A 20,180-nucleotide genomic window follows, 5' to 3' on the forward strand; every position below is an offset into this window, starting at 1 on the left:
AGGACTGTTTTAGTTTACTCTTCTGTCTTGGGTTTCAGGGTGATATTAGCCAGCTGGGCCGCATAATTCTCCAGGGGAGCTTCAGCGTGTGGATCAGCCACAAACGGGCAGCGGTGCGAATGAAGGAGCTGGCCAGATTCAAACCCATGCAGCGACATCTTTTCCTCTACGAGCACGCCCTGCTCTTCTGCAAGCGACGGGACGAAGACAGCCATGACAGCTTCTACAGCTTCAAATCCTGCCTCAGAGTAAAGAGCTTGCACTTGCTGATACTCGTGCATGTAGTAAGATGGTGTGTGGAACAACTGAAGGTGATGTTGAGAGAATATGACAAGTAGTGAGTTGGTAAGGTTCTTCTTCTAAAGCTGGGTTAGTATCATAAATGTTGTGTGCAACAGAATACCGAGGAGATCTTGAGCATTACGTTATTGGAATTCACTCATTTTCAGGTCAGATTTTTAGAAATGAAGTCTGGATTGTTTATGAAAACTAAAAATAAAAACATAGAAGAAATCCTGGCTGCTTGGTAGTAACAGCACTGTAGATTTTGCTGGTGCACATTCAGTTTCAAATTTATAATCGCTGTTAGTGCACTAAAACCCCCCTAGTAATGTAATACTGAAATACAATATCACTCTTTTTTGCTAGATGAGCTCTGTGGCGATCACAGAAACTGTGAAAGGAGATGTGAAGAAGTTTGAAATCAGCTACAGTGGCAGAGAAGTCGTTTATATAGTCCAGGTATTGTTTTTTTTTTTTACCTATTTTATATCAAATTGCACATAATTTCAATGTGAAACTTTTTTAAGTCTGGTCTGTGTGTGTTATCTGTCCTAGGCTCCAACAGTGGAGGTCAAAGTTGCGTGGCTGAACGAGATTGAAAAGATACTTGCCAACCCACAGAAACTACAACCAGGTTTCCATCATTTAAATGGTTCAGTTGAAAAATCTTTTTAACACATTCTTTTAAGAAAATAATTTTTTTTTAGTAGAACTTGCAATCTGCCGTAATTTCTTCATAACATAGTTGTGCAGGTTATACTTTTTAAATTTTCTCTGCTCACTCAATTTTTGTTTATGTATTCTAATTTATTTAGATTTAACACAGACACTGTGTCTGTCTTCATCTTTCCTCAGATGAGTCTTCTTCTCTTTCTCTCCCAGACAACCTTCTCTCTGACAGGTGAATCCCTTTTAAAGACATCAGTAACATACAAACTTCTGGTCAGATGCTTTTGTACACTCTTCATGGACATTAATTCAGTATCATTTTGCCACTTTAACAATGCATTTGAACCATCCTTTTCCCAGTTGGAATAATATTGCTATATACAGGGGTTGGACAATGAAACTGAAACACCTGGTTTTAGACCACAATAATTTATTAGTATGGTGTAGGGCCTCCTTTTGCGGCCAATACAGCATCAATTTGTCTTGGGAATGACATATACAAGTCCTGCACAGTGGTCAGAGTGATTTTAAGCCATTCTTCTTGCAGGATAGTGACCAGGTCACTACGTGATACTGGTGGAGGAAAACGTTTCCTGACTCGCTCCTCCAAAACACCCCAAAGTGCCTCAATAATATTTAGATCTGGTGACTGTGCAGGCCATGGGAGATGTTCAACTTCACTTTCATGTTCATCAAACCAATCTTTCACCAGTCTTGCTGTGTGTATTGGTGCATTGTCATCCTGATACACGGCACCGCCTTCAGGATACAATGTTTGAACCATTGGATGCACATGGTCCTCAAGAATGGTTCGGTAGTCCTTGGCAGTGACGCGCCCATCTTGCACAAGTATTGGGCCAAGGGAATGCCATGATATGGCAGCCCAAACCATCACTGATCCACCCCCATGCTTCACTCTGGACATGCAACAGTCTGGGTGGTACGCTTCTTTGGGGCTTCTCCACACCGTAACTCTCCCGGATGTGGGGAAAACAGTAAAGGTGGACTCATCAGAGAGCAATACATGTTTCACATTGTCCACAGCCCAAGATTTGCGCCCCTTGCACCATTGAAACCGACGTTTGGCATTGGCATGAGTGACCAAAGGTATAGCAGCCTGGCCGTGTATATTGACCCTGTGGAGCTCCTGACGGACAGTTCTGGTGGAAACAGGAGAGTTGAGGTGCACATTTAATTCTGCCGTGATTTGGGCAGCCGTGGTTTTATGTTTTTTGGATACAATCCGGGTTAGCACCCGAACGTCCCTTTCAGACAGCTTGCTCTTACCCTGCTAATTGAACCTTCACACTCTGCTCTTACTGGTGCAATGTGCAATCAATGAAGACTGGCTACCAGGCTGGTCCAATTTAGCCATGAAACCTCCCACACTAAAATGACAAGTGTTTCAGTTTCATTGTCCAACCCCTGTACAACGTCCGTGATTTCAAAAAACAAGCTAGAATTAGGTGCACGAGTTTGAATTATTATGATTTTTTTTTTAATAATCCACACAGTTTCAAAATTATACATACAGACTATAATATATACATAGACTCCCAGTAATAGTTAGATAAATGTCTTAGCAAATTCCTTCTCAACCAGATTCTTTTTTGAGCCATCAGTGAGTTTCTGCCATAACTCTGCTTGGATATTTGACCACCCTTCTGGGGCAAATAGGTAAAGATAATTTAAACTGGTTATTTTCCTGGCATGGTCCCAGCTTTTAGAGCATAATCCAGACATTTTCAATAGCGGTGATGCCATGGCCTTTCCAGATGCTTAAAACTAGTTTTTATGTATGTCTAATATCATTGTCCTGTTAAATGTCCACTTGTGTCCATGTTTCAGCCAATTAACCCAAGCTGCCTGTTGAACATGAAAGGAATTGATTAGGGTATTCAGGAACAACTCCTTAACCACCAAAGCTCAAGCCCAGTATAAACTGGTCCAAAACTGACACCTTCAAGCCACCAAAGTGAACAAGCCAAATGCCTTCAATTGAAAGGTTTTATGATCAGTAGAGGCGAAGAGGCCACAGTGACATGAAGTATGTTTAGAGGAGTCAAAGTGAGACTTTCAAACCAAATGTAAAGCATGGTGGTGGAAGCATCATACTATGGGGCTGCTTCGCTGGTGGGGGTACCTCTAAATTCTTGACATTCTCCTCATATCAACATCTAGGTGGTTAAACAACTGGGTTTTCCTACATTGCAATGATGCAAACACATAAAAACTGGTTTTGGAATGGATAAAGCAGGCTAATGTTAAGTGTCTGGAAAGCTCTGATTTCAATCCTGTTAAAAATGTATGCTTAAAAGCTAAGTCTATGGCAGGAAACCAAATAATTTAAATATACTCCACAATTTATTTTCAAAAGTGGTGGAGTCAAATTAGTCAAACATGGGGAAATGAGTAAAATATCCAGCTGGAATTATAGCACAACCTTGTTGATGACTAGCAAGTGTTTCCCTGCGATTATTTATCCAATATTTATCCAAATAAAAGCGTATGTATGTATGTGTATATTTGAATTTGAACTTTAACCTAACAGGTTTTGACTGATATTTTATGCTTTTTATGCAACACAAGCCTTAACTAAACGTTTCAGTCATAAACCTGTAAAGGAAAGCCATCTCTGAGCTCCCTCTGGTCACTAATAAATAACTGGTGACTATGGGAATTTCTCCATCTAGCAGGGAGTTTTTTTGTGTCCGGATGTCAGGAGGTATCGTGAGGTATTAACATCAGCACTACAAAAACAAAATGGGTGGACGAACTCTGTATAATGATCCTGTTGTTAGCTGAGCAAATGCTTCAATTTTTTAATATTTCTAACACCTTTTTACTCTTCGTGTTGGAAAGGATTTCTGAATCTTGTTTACGTTTATAAATCCTGTGGTTGACTGGTCGTAAACACTATATCACTACAACAATCATCAGCAGCTTCCCTCTGTACAAGCCAGCTGATGCAGGCTTGCAAGTGCCTTGTTGGTGTGTCAGGGGTGTAACAGAGGCTGGCTGACTTCTACCCCTCACAACACTTCAGCCATCTTACAAAACAGATGAAGGAGGCAAAAAGGCACCTTAATCCCACCTCAATGTATTTTGCGAAAGGAGCTGGCGAAAGCTTTGCTCTATATCAGAGTGAAATGTCTTGATTACTTCTTCCTGTTTTTAAAATAGTTGTTTGAAATTAATCAGAGACTTGTGACTCATGGGTTTCTGCAGTGGCTTGAATGAACAAACTAGAAGTTTCCCTAAACTCTAGATATCAGTCAAAAATTACAACTTGTTTAAGATTTTCTGCCATTTTTGGGATGACTCTATAATGCCTTCAGAGTGAAAGTACAGCCTGGTCAGGATGAGGTCTACTGTATTTCTTTACAGCGTGTTTTGTAGCTTTGTGTTAAAACAATGGTGATTGATGTTTGCATGCCAGCATGTTATGAGTTTGGAGAATGTGAGTCTTGTGTTACATGACGAAGAACATTACTTGTTCTTTCATTGTGCAAGATTTTTTTTTTACATACTTCCCAACATATTTCACAAAAAGATAAAAACCAACATACTTGTTTCATGATATTTCAGTTTCTTGTTTTACCAAAAGGCCTCCACTGAATTAAATTTACAGCAGATGAGGTTTTTTTTAAGCCAGGAAGTTCCCATCGAGATACAGCATCTCTTCTACCAGGGAATGGAACCACGGAAGATGAACTAAAATAGGTTGAAGAAAAAGTATGATCAGTGATGTAACAAAAATAATTACACAAGTAAATGCAAAATAAAAATTACAGTGCATCCAGAAAGTATTCAGAGCATATTTCTTAGTTTTCTATTTGTAATAAATTTGCAACAATTTAGAACTTTGAGGAAAGAGATTAATTTGATACCATTTAGAATAAGGCTGTAACATAACTAAATGTGGATTTGGATGTAGATGTAAATGTAGAACCAAACCTACAATTCAACACAACATACTAACAATAAAATGGTAAATACAACAAATGACATGTTTTTTTCCGAGCAGTTTTAAGAAGAACCTTTTAAATTTGAAGACAGGGAGGAGTCTGAATATTTCTGATATCTAGCAGCTTATACACACGTGGAAAAAATTGTTGGTACCCCTCGGTTAATGAAAGAAAAACCCACAATGGTCACAGAAATAACTTGAATCTGACAAAGATAATAATGAATAACAATTCTATGAAAATGAACAAATGAAAGCCAGACATTGCTTTTGTAGTGGAATTTTCTTATCAAAGTGGGAGAGAAATTAACTAATTAAAAGAGAAAATCCAGACTTTGTCTTTATAAGTTTTATTCAAAGGCATTCAGCGTTTGAAGACCCTGTCACTGAGCTTGGTCAGTGAAGCAGAGCCCCGAACACCAGTCCCACACATGTATTTATACCAAACATGACAATGTTATCTCAACTTTAAAGAGTCTGTGTTTTATGGCCCTAGACCCTCCTCGGGTCAGAGGTAACAAAGTTATCTACGAGCAGACCATCTGCTCTTCCTGAGACATCACCCTAAAGGATGGGTTTTAACCACAAATGTTAATGGCTTTACAGCTTCCAACACAGATGTTCTGAGGTGAGAGGTAACCTAAAGGTCATACACTTTGGAACACTTAATACAAGAATTTCCATCACACTTTTCAAACATGCTTCAACAGAATTATTTTTAAAAATAAACTCATGAAACAGGCCTGGACAAAAATGATGGTACCCTTCACCTAATATTTTGTTGCCTTTTGAGGCAATCACTGCAATCAAATGATTCCTATAACTGTCAATGAGACCTCTGCACCTCTCAGCAGATATTTTGGCCCACTCCTCATGAGCAAACTGCTCCAGTTGTCTCAGGCTTGAAGGGTGACTTTTCCAGACAGCATGTTTCGGCTCCTTCAAAAGATGCTCAATAAGATTTAAGTCAGGGCTCATAGAAGGCCACTTCAGAATAGTCCAATGTTTTCCTCTTAGCCATTCTCGGGTGTTTTTAGCTGTGTGTTTTGGGTCATTATCCTGTTGCAAGACCCATGACCTGCGACTGAGAACAAGCTTTCTGACACTGGCCAGCACATTTCTCTCTAGAATCCCTTGATAGTCTTGAGATTGCATTATACCTTGCACAGATTCAAGACACCCTGTGCCAGATGCAGCAAAGCAGCCCCAGAACATAATGGAGCCTCCTCCATGTTTCACAGTAGGGACAGTGTTCTTTTCTTCATATGCTTCATTTTTCCGTCTGCGAACATAGAGCTGGTGTGCCTTGCCAAAAAGTAAAATTTTTGTCTCATCTGTCCACAGGACATTCTCCCAGAAGCTTTGTGGCTTGTCAACATGTAGTTTGGCAAATTCCAGTCTGGCTTTTTTAGGCCCGAGCAGGAAGGCCTGCAAAGGCCTATTGTAACTCGAATGTTCATTATTATTATTCATCCGGGAAATGAATTGGCTTTTTGGAGGCCTTAACATATTCAAAAACTCACCAAACTTCACAGAAAGTTGTCCCCCAATGGAAATGTTCGTATTCTAATGCATTTGAAAAGGGGCGTGGCCAAACGGCTCTACAGCGCCCCCTAAAGTGAGATAGGCTAACTGGTAAGTTCTAGAGAGTTGAAATTTGGTTGATAGCTAGATCTCCCCAAATCATGAAAAAAAGTCTCATGGGGGTATGCCTTAATACCAACAGGAAGTCGGCCATTTTGAGTCAAAGGGTCATTTTTGGACGTTTTTCACTTTTCATACATGTTGAACTTTAATGAACTCCTAGGGATTTTGAACTTCTGGCTTCATATTTGGTCAGTATGTAGTTAAGGCATTGGGGAATAAAAGTTATCAAAATTGTGAGTTTTTGAGCATGCTGAAGGAGCGGGACCAGGCCTCAAAGTTAGCCTTCTCGCCGTAAATTTCGAACAGCAATAACTTTCACATAAATTGGCTGAAATACACCAAACCTGGTATTATTGATCCCTCTCAGGTCACCAACAATCCTATCTGGTCAAATGATGACATCATCAAAGCCTAGCCCCCTGAGAACAGGAAGTCACTTTTTTCACTTAGAAAGGTGCCTCTTTGACCCTCTTGACCCAATCAACTTGAAACTGTGTCAGAAGACAGATAACTAGTGGGTCTAACTTCATTTGAAGCACAGTGACTTTTCATAAAAGGGCGTGGCGGTGCGGCGAAGTTGGACGTCACGCCATGACCATACGTTTGGCTTTGATTTCCACATACATCATCTGATCTGCACCAAATTCAATGTGATTGATCCTAGTTCAGTCCCCAAAAGAAATCTGATGACATATTTGGTGGGCGTGGCCAAATTCGTCCACAGCGCCCCCTAGAAAATTTTAAAAAATCAGCCCCAAGCCATGCTTTGACTGAGGAATCTGAAATTTGGTACACATATGTAACTTGTCAAGACCTACAAAAAAGTATCATGGAGCATCGGTCCAAACCCAACAGGAAGTCGGCCATTTTGGATTGAAGTTGCCATTTTGACCCCAGATTTGCCCTTTCTAGCCCACTAATCTGAGCAAACTCCTCCTACAGCTTTTGACTTAAAGACTTGAAAATCACTCAGTAAACGCTTAAGGCATTGGGGATCAAAAGTTATCAAAAGCTTTTTGATACATGAAAGTATGTGGGCGTGGCCAAGCCTCAAAATTTGAAGTCTTGCCGTAAAAGATGAAATTGATATAGCTCCTACAAGGAAAGTCACAGAGACCTGAAACCTTCTGAGATTGATCTGCCTCTGACCCTGAACAATATTCACTGATCAGATGCTGACATCATTGAAGCCCTGCCCCCTGAGAACAGGAAGTGTAATGTTTCACTTAGTGTGGCCCATATTTGATCTCCTTCACTTAATCAACATGAAACTGTCTCCAATGACAGTCTAACTTGGTCTCTAGTACTGACAGGTTTGGCTGGAGCGTGTGGCCGTGGCGACATGGCGAAATCTGATGTCACCCCATGGCCATATGTTTGGCTCTAATTTCCACATACATCATCTGATCTGCACCAAATTCAAAGTGATTGATCCTAGTCCAGTCCCCAACAGATATCTAATGACATATTTGATGGGCGTGACCTAATTTCTCTACAGCGCCCTCTAGAAAACTTGGTCCAAACCCCACAGGAAGTCGGCCATTTTGGATTGAAGTTGCCATTTTGAGCCCATTTTTACTGTTTCTAGCCCACGTATCTGAGCGAACACCTCCTACAGCTTTTGACTTACAGAGTTCGAAATCAATTAGTATAGTCTTAAGGCATTGGGAATTAAAAGTTATGAAAAGCTTTTTAATACATGAAAGCATGTGGGCGTGGCTAAGCCTCAAAATCTGACTTCTCGCCACGAAACAAAATTGTTATAGTTTCTACAAGGAAAGTCACAGAGACATTTATCCATATGATGACTGGAACAATTTTCAATGGTCAACTGCTGACATAATTGAAGCCCCACCCCCTGAGAACAGGAAGTATAATGTCTCACTTAGTATGGGCCATATTTGATCTCCTTGACCTAATCAACATGAAACTGTCTTCAATGACAGATAACATGATGGTATAACTAGATCTCCAGTACTGACAGGTTTGGCGAAGTCTGATGTCACGCCATGGCCATACGTTTGGCTCTAAATTACACATACATGGTCCGATTTACTCCAAACTGTATATGCTTGATCTTTGTCAACCCCTAAACAACTCTTTTTGATTACATTGGAAGATGGTTCAACGGCGCCCCATAGGACACTTCAAGTGCTCTATCTCCCTCATACATTTTTGAATCCACCTCAAATTTAGTATGCATCATTGTGGATCAATGCTGAACATATTCACTCAGTTAATTGATGACATCACCTTAGCCCCGCCAACTAAAAAACGAGTGTAGCTTTCATCAGGAAGGTCAGATTTCAGCTGCATTTTTAATGCTTCTCGCCAGAGCATTACTCCGCTTCACTGAAGATTGTATGAGAGCCTGCTCACACTGCCGCCTACTGGTGATGTGCACAACTGAGCGGCGGAATCGTCGGTGGCGTGGAGTAGGCGATGCCAGGCTCCCGCGGTGGCTACATAGGCCGAGTTGCACAGAGGTGCAAGGGCCTTCAATGCTGCTTGCAGCTTTAATTGTGATTTGTTTTCAACAATGGTGTTCTCCTTGGTCGTCTCCCACTTAGTCCACTTAGCCTCAAACAACGTTGGATGGTGCGATCTGACACTGATGTTCCTTGAGCTTGAAGTCCACCTTTAATCTCTTTAGAAGTTTTTCTGGGTTCTTTTGTTACCGTTCATATTATCCGTCTCTTTGATTTGTCATCAATTTTCCTATTGTGGCCGTGTCCAGGGAGGTTAGCTACAGTCCCATGGATCTTAAATATCTGAATAATATGTGCAACTGTAGTCACAGGAACATGAAGCTGCTTGGAGATGGTCTTATAACCTTTACCTTTAACATGCTTGTCTATAATTTTCTTTCTAATTTCCTGAGACAACTCTTTCCTTCGCTTCCTCTGGTCCATGCTGAGTGTGGTACACACCATGTCACCAAACAGCACAGCGACTACCTGTAGTCCTATATATAGGCCCACTGACTGATTACAAGAATGTAGACACCTGTGATGCTAATTAATGGACATACCTTGATTTAACATGTCCCTTTGGTCACATTGTTTTTAAGGGTACCATAATTTTTGTCCAGGCCTGTTTCATGAGTTTATTTTTTTTAATAATTCTGTTGAAGCATGTTTCAAAAGCAATGTCTGACATTCAATTATTCCTTTTCATAGAATTGTTATTCAGTATTACCTTTGTCATTTCTGTGACCATTGTGGGTTTTTCTTTCATTAACTGAGGGGTACCAACAATTTTGTCCACGTGTGTACCAAAGATGTGGAGCATAAAATAAAAAGGGAGTTTTACCAAAACAATTAAAACTTGTTGTGCAGGGGCTCTCAAGGACCAGAACTGGAAGATACTCATAGATGTGTTGGTTTTTATTCTCATCATTTACTTATGGAGAATATTGAATTAGAACCTACCATACTTTACATTATTCATAAAGTATAAAGTCAATTAGATTGCTTGGAGGAGTTTCTGTCTTGTGAGACTCTTACTAACAGAAGACTGATCAGAGAACAAAGTGTTTGTAACTACCTTGTTTCTGCTTTCTGTAGGGGATGGGTGATTTTAATTATTTTTTTACTCTGATTTTTTAAAATGTCTTAAATGGACCAATTCCACCCATCTGCTGCTGAAAGCAAGTTAAACTACAAAGACCTGGTTCATGTGTTTGTGTAGATTATTGTTAGAATAAAATAACAGTTCCATATATTGCAGCTCTCTGAGATATCTGTGTTTCATCCTGGTTCAAAATCAGAGGCTGAAATATATGTGATTGTAAAATGAGTGGAATGCAGTATTAACCTGCAGAATGTGGATGAGGTTTGAGCTTGTTTTTGTGACACAGTGGATGTTTGTTTGCCTGTCCTGTTTGTGGTGCTTGTGTCTGTGTTTCTGTGGCCATGCGTTGTTTTTCTAGCACTTCAGAGATGTGTGTGTCGTGGGGCGCCGCACCAGTGGGAGGCTGCTCAGCGTGTCTTCCTGTTCCTCACAGTTCCTCGGCAACAAACCACTCCTACATATGCAGAGGGGAGGAGTCCACACGTTCAAGCCCCGCACATTCAGACCCTGTGGTTCACTCACCTCGACGTAGTGAGTTGGAACAGTCTTCTTATTAATTGGAAGCATTTTTTTATTTATAACAGAGGGCAAATGTTGTTTGTTTTTTTTTGTTTGTTTTAATGAAGAAAAAATACAACAAATGTGTATTTACACAACTTAAAAAAATCTAAAATACAATTAATGGCTTACTATCTTATTAAGTAAAATTGTTACTGAGAATATCTGATTATCTTCAGCATTGTAGAATAACAGTGCACATCTTCACTTTTGTAAATAAAGATACTATGCCTTGCCAAAGTTTAAATTTTTCTGGAACTTTTTCAAACTTTTAAACGTTACAACCACAGTCATCCAGAGCTGAAGCAGAATGGTTTAGATCAAAGCATAAAATGGACCTTTCTGAGACCAGAATCTGTGGCAAGATATTTAAACTGATGTTCACAGACATGCTCTATTCAGTCTGACTGAGCTTGAGCTGTTTTGCAAGAAGAATAGGGAGGCACTCCAATTTTGAGATGTGCAAAGCTGGTAGAATTATATTAATCATATTCACACTGTTTTAATCTTTATACTAAAGTAACATCAATAGTTCGCCAGAGTTTTTAAATGTCTTTTTCACTGGTTTTCAGCCACGGCCCTCGTTACTGATCAGGACAGCATATCCTGCAAGGTGTACATAATAAATGAGATTAAGTGGACCAAAGTGTATGCAGCAGATAGACAGTATATAAAAGTTGTGTCTTTAAGAAACAACAAAAAAAATACCCCAACCAAGATCTGCAACATTTTTAGGTAATAGCTCTTTGGGAATCATCTTGTTGGATAAAATACAATTTTTATATTATATATATATTTATATTACAGGTTCAGCTCAAGAAGTGAAAACTTCCTTGAAGTTTGTGTCATCACAGCTAAAGGTCCAATTTTAAATGGATTCTTTGCTACTTTAAATTCTTAGCTGTGTCAGCAGTGGTTTATCCCTTTTAAGTGTAGAAGTCTTATAATGCAGTAATGATCAGTTAACACACACACACACACACACACATATATATATATACAGTACAGACCAAACGTTTGGACACACCTTCTCATTCAAAGAGTTGTCTTTGTTTTCATGACTGTAAATATTGTAGCTTCACACTGAAGGCATCAAGACTATGAATTAACACATGTGGAATTATATACTGAACAAAAAAGTGTGAAACAACTGAAAATATGTCTTATATTCTAGGTTCTTCAAAGTAGCCACCTTTTGCTTTGATTACTGCTCCGCACACTCTTGGGATTCTGTTGATGAGCTTCAAGAGGTAGTCACCTGAAATGGTTTTCCAACAGTCTTGAAGGAGTTCCCAGAGATGCTTAGCACTTGTTGGCCCTTTTGCCTTCACTCTGCGGTCCAGCTCACCCCAAACCATCTTGATTGGGTTCAGGTCTGGTAACTTTGGAGGCCAGGTCATCTGGCGCAGCACCCCATCACTCTCTTTCTTGGTCAAATAGCGCTTACACAGCCTGGAGGTGTGTTTGGGGTCATTGTCCTGTTGAAAAATAAATGATGGTTCAACTAAACGCAAACCGGATGGAATAGCATGCCGCTGCAAGATGCTGTGATAGCCATGCTGGTTCAGTATACCTTCAATTTTGAATAAATCCCCAACAGTGTCACCAGCAAAACACCCCCACACCATCACACCTCCTCCTCCATGCTTCACGGTGGGAACCAGGCATGTAGAGTCCATCCGTTCACCTCTTCTGCGCTGCACAAAGACACGGTGGTTGGAACCAAAGATCTCAAACTTGAACTCATCAGACCAAAGCACATATTTCCACTGGTCTAATGTCCATTCCTTGTGTTCTTTAGCCCAAACAAGTCTGTTCTGCTTGTTGCCTGTCCTCAGCAGTGGTTTCCTAGCAGCTATTTTACCATGAAGGCCTGATTCACACAGTCTCCTCTTAACAGTTGTTCTAGAGATGTGTCTGCTGCTAGAACTCTGTGTGGCATTGACCTGTTCTCTAATCTGAGCTACTGTTAACCTGAGATTTCTGAGGCTGGTGACTCGGATGAACTTGTCGTCCGCAGCAGAAGTGACTCTTGGTCTTCCTTTTCTGGGGCGGTCCTCATGTGAGCCAGTTTCCTTGTAGTGCTTGATGGTTTTTGCGATTGCACTTGGGGACACTTTCAAAGTTTTCCCAATTGTTCGGACTGACTGACCTTCATTTCTTAAAGTAATGATGGCCACTTGTTTTTCCTTACTTAGCTGCTTTTTTCTTGCCATAATACAAATTCTAACAGTCTATTCAGTAGGACTATCAGCTGTGTACTGTATCCACCTCCTGCACAACACAACTGATGGTCCCAACCACATTTATAAGGCTTGAAATCCCACTTATTAAACCTGACAGGGCACACCTGTGAAGTGAAAACCATTTCAAGTGACTACCTCTTGAAGCTCATCAACAGAATGCCAAGAGTGTGCAGAGCAGTAATCAAAGCAAAAGTTGGCTACTTTGAAGAACCTAGAATATAAGACAAATTTTCAGTTGTTTCACACATTTTTGTTCAGTATATAATTCCACATGTGTTCATTCATAGTTTTGATGCCTTCAGTGTGAAGCTACAATATTCATAGTCATGAAAATAAAGAACTCTTTGAATGTTTTCTTAGCTGTTTGTCATCCACAGGTTGGCCTGCTCCTGCTCACTCTGTGGCAATCTGCGAGGGCCTGGAGGACTGGGGTGCTACAGACCTCTCTGCCTTATCTGACTCAGATGAGGAGGACCAGCCTTCCCCACTGGTAAAGTTTTCATATGGGAGATGAAGAACAACATGTTTTTCATGTTAAAGGCATTTGTAGATAGAATGTCATATGATCATCTGGCTACAAACTGAAAATCACAAAGCTCATTCTGGCCTTTAACCTCCCTCTGGTTTAATGGTGGGATGAGTCCAGGAGTTTTTTTTTTTGCATTGCTGCCTGACAGTAATGACACTGTGTTAAAGCTATAAGATGTAAACACATGTACTGCAGGGATTAGTGCTTTTAGTTCTTCTCCATTAGGTTTTCAGCAAAAATATTCCTTTTTATACCAGCTTAGTGGTGGTTTTGTCTTTCTTTCTTTTTTCCGTTTTAAATTGCTTATACTGCATAGGCCTATATTTGTAAACTACTTGAAAGTCTTTTTTTTATTTAATTGCATATTTAAATTTTAAAGTATCAAAATGATCATAGCAATTGAGTTGGTTCCAGAATTATTGGCTCAGTGTATAAATGCAGTGTTTTAAATATTTGTAAATTGGCTGATTGGATTATAACTTACGTTTACCAACCCATCTCATCTCAGTATTTGAGAATACAGTGTGTAACACTGAAGTTATGTTGTAGTTGTGTGACGTGATTCGCACGTCACATTATTTGATGTCTTTCTTGCTTTTCTATGTCATATACAGATATGTAGTTTTAAGTTAGTAACATTGTCCTATGATGCATAGAACCCCTTATTGGGGTTCTATACATAAATTAGAGGATATTTAATTTGGTCTCCAGCTAACATACTGGCTCACAACTTAGGGACACCATATATACAGCAAAAATGGATCGCTTTAATGCAATTTATGTAAATACTAACGCTGCACAATGTATCGCGAATATTTCATCATCGCAATATCAGTGTATGCAATATTCATAGTGTAATGGGCCACTTGGAGTGCAGTAATTGTTGCCTAATATATTCACAAGTGTTGCTAATGTACATGCTAATGTAATATTTAGTCAGCTGGACAGAGTGTCACGACAGCAGATGCTCACACTGGACACAAATGACGTTGTCCAAAATGCTAAGGTCAGAGTTTTGCAAGTACAGATGAGAAAGAGACGAATGAAGAACATAGGCATATATTGCATCTGATATTACTGGCAATATTTACAAATATTATTGTCATCGTAAGATTTTCTAAAATCATTTAGCCCTAGTAAATACAATGCAAATATCAAAGCAATCTCCCTTAATAACCTTAGTCAATCTCAACATATAATATAGAGACCAAAGGTCTGCACTGAGGAAGTTTCACTCACCTCAGCATGCTGAGTATGCTAAGTGGTTGAAATTGCATGGTACTCTGACCTGTTTTCTAATTAATTCAGCTAATAATTGCTGACCACCCTTGATGCATTTGCATAAATGTTTGGATCTTTTGATGCAAGGATTCCCAAAGTAGGGGCCCTTCTCGGGGGGTTTGCCGGACACCAAGGAGAGGGTCATGAGATGATTTTCAGAATCATTGTGATTTGACCCCTGACCCTCTGTATAGAGGGCCAATCAGTCATGATTCAGTCATTTTCTACCGCTTCTTCTATAGTGGGTCGTGGGGAAGCTGGTGCCTATCTCCAGTAGTCTATGGGCGGGAGGCAGAAAGACCCCCAGCCAGGAGTCGAACCTTCTTGCTGCAAAGCAACAGTGCTACCAACTGTGCCACCATGCAGCCCTAAATTACATAGATATATCATGAAATTCATAATTATACCATGAAATGAATAAATGTAGATGTGCTAATAAATAATTCATTTCACCAGCTTTCACTGAGTTTTATATGTGTGACGGAAAGAGATTGACATGTGTTTCCATAAACACTTTTACCATTAGCTTTAATTTCTTCTGATTCAGGTGGCTGGTAGGTACCGGGTCATGGTAGAAAGCAGCATGGCCAGCTCTGATGACATCATCTTTAACTGCGGCGATGTCATTCAGCTTCTTCATGAGGATTCATCAGGAGTGTGGTAACGTGTTTCAGACTTGCCGATTGGAGCCAAATTAAAATTATATTAGAGTCATAGAGATAGAAAATTAAATACAAAACTCAAAAGAAATGTTTGTTGTGTTCTGTTGTATTGTTTGTAATTTTAGGATGGTAAAGAATATCAGTCGTGATGAGGAAGGTCGAGTTCCGATCGAGGACTTGCACAGGATTCTGGGAGAGAGCTGCTGAGAGCCAATCAAAAGTCCCACCGTGCCAGAAAACGTACATCATCCATTAACTCGCTAAACAAATGTGGGCATCTGGTTCAGTCAAGTTAGACTGAAACACACCATCAGCCACTTATTCTACTCTTCAAAGAGCTGTGACAGTTTCCCCTCAGAAGCTGGGTAGGGCAGAACGGACCTAAGAAGACTGTGAAAACAGAAAGCACATACAAGCACATACAAGCCATTTTTATCTACTTTCTCCAGCAATGATGCAGAAGATTGTTTGGACTGGACTAGTTTGGTGGTTCCTCCTCATACTTCTTACATGGACTATAATTTTAAAAGTTGTATAAATAATATTTTCTTATGACATATAAATAACACAAGCAGATACATATGGATATATCGTGTGTGCCAAACAGCGAAGGTGACCACAGCAGCTTCTCTTGGTGACATTGTTTTGAGTGAAACCTGCTTTCTACTTCTGCAGGCATCATAATAGGGTTTTTTGATGTGTGAAGAAATCACCACATTAACTTCACCTCTTAAACCCTCTTCACGCTGGAATAAGACTGCCCTGTAATCAGCCAGATGGTTTTTGCAGGGTCTTGGTGAGATATTTTACCACATATAAAGACCACAGTTGTTACCTGTGAAACTCTCTGACCTTTTTTGCATGCACAAAACATCCAAGGCAAGCTCATGGGGGTTATTATCGAGGCATGACATATATGGGACTTGGGTGCTCCATAGGCGAGGCTGGTTGCAGCAGTGGTAGGTCTTCCATGTTGGTGGCTCTGGTGGCTTCAAGTCTAAACTAATCCACATCAGCATTCTGTCCTGTCACTGCTCTGACTGTTCCCAGAAGGATCTCGCCAAGCAGTTAACATGAATATTCCACTGTCTTCATTGCAATAAATAATGACCCCTTTTGAACAAAAAGGTCAGTATGCTCTGGGTTCCCTGTGGAATACAGCTGCAAGCTGGGAAGAAGTGCTGATACCTCAAAACTGTGCATAGATGGTTGAAGGGAGGCTTAGGGAAGGAGCAGAATGAGAAAAATGGGCAAGCAGATGCTTGTATTGTTCATTTTAAAAATTTTTAAATGTAAAAGTGCATCTTTGGCAATCACAGAACTTCAGGCTTCATAACCTCAGTTTTATTATTTCACAGTAATCGTTTAAAGGGGACATAACATGCTTTTAAATCATTCCTTTTGACACTCAAATCATTCAGTTGTGGTCTATATAGTGGAACATCAGTGCTTTGGTTTGAACTCCTTGTTATTGTAGCTCCACAGGCTCCTCTTTTACCCCTTTTCTGAGGTTCGTCTAAGAGCAACTCGTTTAGGTGCGGTCTCTTTAAAGGACATCATATCAACGCACAATAAATTCATGTATACATAAGAGTTTGTTGTCATTTTAGGGTTATTTGCAGCTTACCACTGTGCTGCGTCTGTCGTTTCAATAGACACAAGGAACTGACCCCTTAATCAGATGAAGTCAGCAAATCCTTCTTGATACTGGTGGAAGTTGCTGAGGGCACTCGTCCTTGAAGTGGGGAAAATAAGAATTTCCCCACTGATGTGAGAACATTTCCATTAAAAATAAAATTGAACCAGGCACTTCAAAGAGGTTCTGATGCTGGGGGATGGTGTAATTAATTGCGTGGGTTAATACACCCAACAACCGACCCAAACATATCCTTTTTCAGCATAGGCATACTTGAGCTTGGACTACAGTATCGCAGCAAGAATAAATATGGTGGATACGTGGAATTGATCAGCTGAAAGTCCATGACTTTATTTAGCTGTTCCGCAGCAAATACTGTGACGTAACAGATAGAAAAACGGAAAGGATGATAGAGAAAACTGAACGGACTGAAAAATATGTCAAAAATAGACTATAAAAATATCTCTGCAACACCTAGAGAGACTAAATTCCACTTTTCTGCACTCCTACAGAATCCAAATACACAATAAAATGTATATAAAGGCTAAAAAAGTGTATTTTGCACGATAAGTCCCCTTTAAATACACAGATGTTGTTTTTTGTGATTACTGATTTCTTCTGATTGTGCAAGTCTTGGTACATACACAGACCACTGCACCAGTTTAAATTTTTTTACGCAAGATGGTTCAGTCTGGCATGCAAAGCTCTCTGTCCAGAGCCTTTCCTTCACCTGCTTTTTTTAAAAACAACATCTAAACTGATCAAAATACACGTAGAGTTTTTTCATCCACAACAAAGCTGAAACTGATGGTGGAGATGCAGAAATCTTCTGTATGTGCCTGTGTGTGCATATATATTGTGTTAAGATGGCCAGAAAATTAGCTATGCAGTAAGGTCAGGCTTGCTAACAACGAGAAAGGAAGTTTTCAAAATTTGCGGTTATCCACACATGTTCAAACGTTCGTGGAAGTCTGAGAGAATGTAGAGCTATCTTAATCTAGCGTGAATGGAGTTAAAGTAACAAAAGTTACTGATAGTCTTCCAGCGGCATTCACCAGCAGGACAAAGAAACTAAGGGGTTTAAGGTCAACCTATGACAGGTCTTGCAGTTATCTTCATTACTTGCAGCCATTATTATACTTTTTCCATTGCTTGATAATATTTTGTTTCATGTCAAAAACATTTCACTGCAAATCCTCTATTTTTTTGTAATGACAAGCAGAGTTTTAAACATTAAAGATAATCTGGCAACATTTTGGCAGAGTGAAGCCACACAATAACATATCCAGTCAGTTCCCATATAGCTGTTAGTACACAGAAGCAATAGCAAAATCTTTGTGCAATCTGCATCTATGTCAATGGTTTTACACTATTCTACAGAAGATTTTATTCCTATTCTTAAAATTAATATGAAACGACAATGAACCATTATATAAGTGAGAGACGTTCTTCACGGCACAACACAGCTATTTCTCATATTATGTCAAGTAAAAAAAGGAGGAAGCGAAGTACGAAGTAAACATAATGCTACAATAATGGTCAGTAATCTAGAAGAACTGGAAAAGAGAAAATCTACATTGACTTTTGTTCAAGATTAATGTAACTTCCATCAAACCATTTATCTTCCGACCATTTACTGTATTTGCTTTATTATGCTCTGGGTGGCAAGGGAATCCATTGCAGGTCTGTAATTATTTTGTTGTTTCCTTTAAAACTCTTCTTTGATTGCTGCTGCTTATGAATGTATTTCTGCATATACATATGTATTTGTTCCAAGTTGATATTTGCTGCTAAAACGTCTGTACCCTGTCCATCAAATGCAACTGTCAAGCACAGCGTTTTATTGATTTGCTTGTGGCTTTTGCATGGACACATACCTCTCTACAGATTTGTGCTTTATTTCTGCCTCCTCTGTTATTTTACACAAACAGGGGAATGGTGGTTACTGTTGGGTAGTAACTGTAAAAAAAAGTAATCTAAGGCTGAAATAGAAACTCAAGCGATGAAGAAACAGACAGAGGTTTAACTGCCAGGGTAAAAACTGCCAGGACTGACTCTCCCATATTGTATTAAGGATCTTGTCAGACTAAAGTTAAGTGGTTTTCCAATAAAAAGAGTGAAGAGTGGTAATCAAAACACTGCCACTTACTTGCTTAAAAAATAGGACACTTTTTGAGAGATCAACAGTCAAGTGTGAATATGTAAATAATAAGAACACAACTAGTATCAAAAATGTATCTTAACAGAAAAAAATCACTCGGGCAGTCAATAGCTATCAACTGTCTTAAACAGATAATCTAAAATACATAATATTAGTTACATCCTTTAAAAATTAACCGTACCAAATTTAAGATGAACTTCACCAGTGGAACTAGATTTAATCTCACTGTATTTAACACCTACAGTTTGACTGTAGTCACTTCATAGTGAGTGCCAACACATTAGATTTTTCAAACCAGCTCAGAATTTAGAAATGGTTTTGTTCTGTCAAGCTTTTTGAACTTGAACTCGGTTGCTGCTTTTGCTCACTTTGCACTTATTTTGTATCTTCTGAATCATAGAGAAAGCTTGTATTTTAATGCATCATACCTGTAATTATTTTCCAAAATATAAGCACATAGTTATTTGATTTGATTCAATCCCGAATTATGTGTTGAGGGGTTTATTTAAACTGCATTTCTGAAGGTAGGGGTCTTTGCAGGATTACTGTACTTCATAAAGTCCCACGAAGATGTTTTAATTTTCTAGTGCCTAATAAACATCTTCTCAGAGCTATTTTGGTGTCCACTTTTCTTGAATGATTCTTACTTTGTCGCCTATGTTGCATTTCTATTACCTTTACTGTGATATACTGGTTAGTTGTCAGGGCTGATCCTAATGGAGCTTGGTGAATCAACCACAGCCAGGTAGGCTAGCTTTAAAAGATATTAACTTTCTTTTCATATAACATTTGTCATAATTTGCTGTCTTAGTTTTATTTTTTTTATTTTTGTCTCCATCGTATCGTCTTTGGATGGTTTTGTAGTTAAACTCACCTCTAGTCTTATTTTTAAAAACTTCCATTATTTTACAGTAGCTTTTTATGCCTTCACCTGTGTTACAGTAGTTTTGAGGTTCCTGTGATCATCCT

At 39.3% G+C, this 20,180-nt stretch overlaps 1 protein-coding gene across 1 annotated transcript in view; it reads left to right on the forward strand.

Moving 5' to 3' along the window:
- Nucleotides 1–19,825, forward strand: part of LOC124876811 (proto-oncogene DBL) — a 35,583-nt gene extending 15,758 nt beyond the window's left edge. Inside the window, exons 19-26 of the mRNA XM_047379824.1 lie at nucleotides 39–248; nucleotides 649–741; nucleotides 838–916; nucleotides 1,138–1,183; nucleotides 10,497–10,669; nucleotides 13,320–13,432; nucleotides 15,300–15,412; nucleotides 15,540–19,825. Coding sequence (XP_047235780.1) covers nucleotides 39–248; nucleotides 649–741; nucleotides 838–916; nucleotides 1,138–1,183; nucleotides 10,497–10,669; nucleotides 13,320–13,432; nucleotides 15,300–15,412; nucleotides 15,540–15,621 — 909 coding nt within the window. The 3' untranslated portion in view covers nucleotides 15,622–19,825. The remainder of the gene's footprint in view (nucleotides 1–38; nucleotides 249–648; nucleotides 742–837; nucleotides 917–1,137; nucleotides 1,184–10,496; nucleotides 10,670–13,319; nucleotides 13,433–15,299; nucleotides 15,413–15,539) is intronic.
- The last annotated feature ends 355 nt before the right edge of the window (nucleotides 19,826–20,180 follow it).

Source organism: Girardinichthys multiradiatus, chromosome 11, assembly GCF_021462225.1.
Source record: "Girardinichthys multiradiatus isolate DD_20200921_A chromosome 11, DD_fGirMul_XY1, whole genome shotgun sequence".
Taxonomy (NCBI): Eukaryota; Metazoa; Chordata; class Actinopteri; order Cyprinodontiformes; family Goodeidae; genus Girardinichthys; species Girardinichthys multiradiatus.